This window comes from Wasmannia auropunctata, unplaced genomic scaffold, assembly GCF_000956235.1.
Source record: "Wasmannia auropunctata unplaced genomic scaffold, wasmannia.A_1.0 LD336043.1, whole genome shotgun sequence".
NCBI classification, from domain to species: Eukaryota; Metazoa; Arthropoda; class Insecta; order Hymenoptera; family Formicidae; genus Wasmannia; species Wasmannia auropunctata.
In genome coordinates this window covers 1,107,101-1,109,611 of record NW_012026847.1, presented here as the reverse complement: position 1 = coordinate 1,109,611, position 2,511 = coordinate 1,107,101, and the positions used below count along the sequence as shown (strand labels likewise).

Genomic DNA, 2,511 nt, shown 5'->3' with positions numbered 1-2,511 from the left:
TTATCCACGCGAATAAGTAAAAACGGCCAAGTAAAGCGATATTAAGTATTTTCAAGACGGATAAAAGGAATTAATTATAATTTTAGTAGTTCGACATTGAAATGGTCGAACTCTGATAGTTTTGGGAACGTTATTCAGTGAGACGAGCTCAAACATTGGGTAAAGCGCTGGATTGGTTCGGCAAACCGGCCAATCCGAGAACCAAGAAGCGAGCGTTAAAAGTTATGTGCGCAACAAACGCGGAGAAGACATCAAAAACCGCATCTGGACACAGCGATGTACGGAGTCTCCCCCTCGATGACATAAATCCCGCTCGACGCTTCCTCCTCGGCAGCCTCCTCCGACTGTGGCTCCTCTTCCTCCACGGACACTTCCGCCAAGTGATTCAAGGTAGTTTCCGGAACGGATCTATTTCTTTGGCAGGCCGAACTCAGGTGACCCCTCTGACCGCATGCGAAGCACGTCATTGCGGCAACCCTACAGTCCCTTGCGAGATGCCCGGGCTTCTTGCAGTGAGAATTACAACTGATGTCGCTCCCCCCGACGGCCAACCTCGGGCTGGTCCTCTGGCCCGCGATGTCGACTCTCGTACGGCGCGCAACCACGCCGTCCTCCGATATCCTCCGCATTTGCTCCAAAAACTCCGGAACGCTAGTGGCCCATGAATTCAATGCGAATTTTCGGAAAGCGAAATCCTTGACTCCATCAGCCAGCAATTCGATTTTCTCTTTCTCGGTCAACGTGAGAAACTGCATCAGCTTTAATTTATCCTCCGCATAATCTATAAATTTCTCGGACTGCGCCCTCCATACTCGTGCGTTGATTCTCGACAGTGTCATGGTGACAGTTTCTTTTCTCTCGAAATACAGACGGATTTGACGCTTAAAGTCCTGCCAAGACGCAACAGACTCCACTCGCTGACGGTTATACCAACCCAATGCCCGACCGGACAGCTGATTCACCGCCGCAACGACCAGAACCTCGTCGGATATTCGATACATTCTGGCGATGCTGGCAATCCGCTCCAACCAGGGGATAATATTCTCATCCTCCTTTCCGGCGAAGGAGGGTATCAGTTTCGAAGCAAATTTAATTTGGTTCCAGTTGTGAAAGCCGCTTGATTGAGAGTCCGAGCTCGGCGATGTCATTGGCCTCGCCTCCGAACTCGGCCAGTCCGGAGCAACACTCACCGGCTGCCCCTGCGCCACGTTCAAGGCCTGCACCACCGCTCGCACAATATCCTGCAGATCAAATGCATTTTCGACGCTGATCCCTCTCCCAGAAAGCCGGCCCGCCTCCGCCGTTTGTCCACGAGGCGGCTGCTCCCCTGCGCCAGCATTCGCAACAACCTCCTGCACAGCTTGCGCTTCCTGCTCAACCACCTGTCTGTCCTCCGTAATGGACGGCAATATGGAAATGGTCTCCGGCCATCCCTGTCGCTCGAAGTGGTCGGTAATACGGTCAAACAACACAGCCCGGGCACCATGTATATCAAGACCATGCTGACGAGCAACCTCTCGCAGTCCGTCTATGTTAAGCTGCTCCAATTGCACCCGACTCATGATTAAGCCGGACTGTTTTTTTTTTCCCGTCGAATGATAGTCGATAACTCCAAATGACACCGATCGACAGCCCGATAACTGCCGCAGATTCCCTGTCGCACAAACAACCACCCGTTCACGTGAGCTCCGATCACGAACAAACACAAACTTGCCTCAGCATGCCTGCGCCCTCGTCCTGATCACGTGAAGGACACGCGCAAGTTCATGCTCCGTCTCTACCACCGTTGCCCTGATCACGTGAAGGGCACGCGCAAACCTCGTGCTCTCAACTCAATTTTAATAGCAAGTCTTTTGAGACACAATCTTACTGGTTCTTTCTCTGAGAAATTTCTGGTTCATATCCCACTTCTGAGATAAATCTGCTGTAGGCGCAACAGACAATAAGGCTTCAACACACACACAGAATAAATGGACCCAAGACCGTGCATTCAACAAGAACAAAAGCGTGCTGTATTTAATTATAGAAGTACATAAGGTTCACGCGAGATACAGTTTCGGGCAACTCTCACCCTTTATTACACTGTCCGACAGAAATCGGCTCACGCACACCGTTGCTTTTCACTCACTTTCGCTACGGCACTCTCGCCTCCGATTAGAGCACGCCCGCTCCACTATTCTCTATCTTAAAGTTCTTAGCACGCTCGCTACCGAATTCGGAGTACCTCTCGCGACGACTTCCCAACGTCAATCCCTGCTCCGATATTCGAAACCCCTGTCGCGCCCGATCCCCCGCGATCGCAGCTCAATCTATCGATCGATACTCAGTGCGGCTCATTTCGAATAGATGGTGCGACCTATATAATTTTAGGCGCTTACACACTAATATTTTGCAAATGCGGACCACGATTGATGTTATATTGTCTCTAGACTAAAGATAGTAACATCGTGGTTCGCATTTGCAAAATATTATTAGTTATCTGTAAAGTATGTATTATGTATATTAAATACA

General features: G+C 50.1%; 1 protein-coding gene across 1 annotated transcript in view; it reads right to left on the bottom strand.

Moving 5' to 3' along the window:
• Nucleotides 1–251: 251 nt before the first annotated feature.
• The window catches only part of LOC105451855, a 7,064-nt gene continuing 4,804 nt past the window's right edge, over nucleotides 252–2,511 (bottom strand). The window contains exon 2 of the mRNA XM_011692548.1: nucleotides 252–2,356. Coding sequence (XP_011690850.1) covers nucleotides 252–1,562 — 1,311 coding nt within the window. The 5' untranslated portion in view covers nucleotides 1,563–2,356. The remainder of the gene's footprint in view (nucleotides 2,357–2,511) is intronic.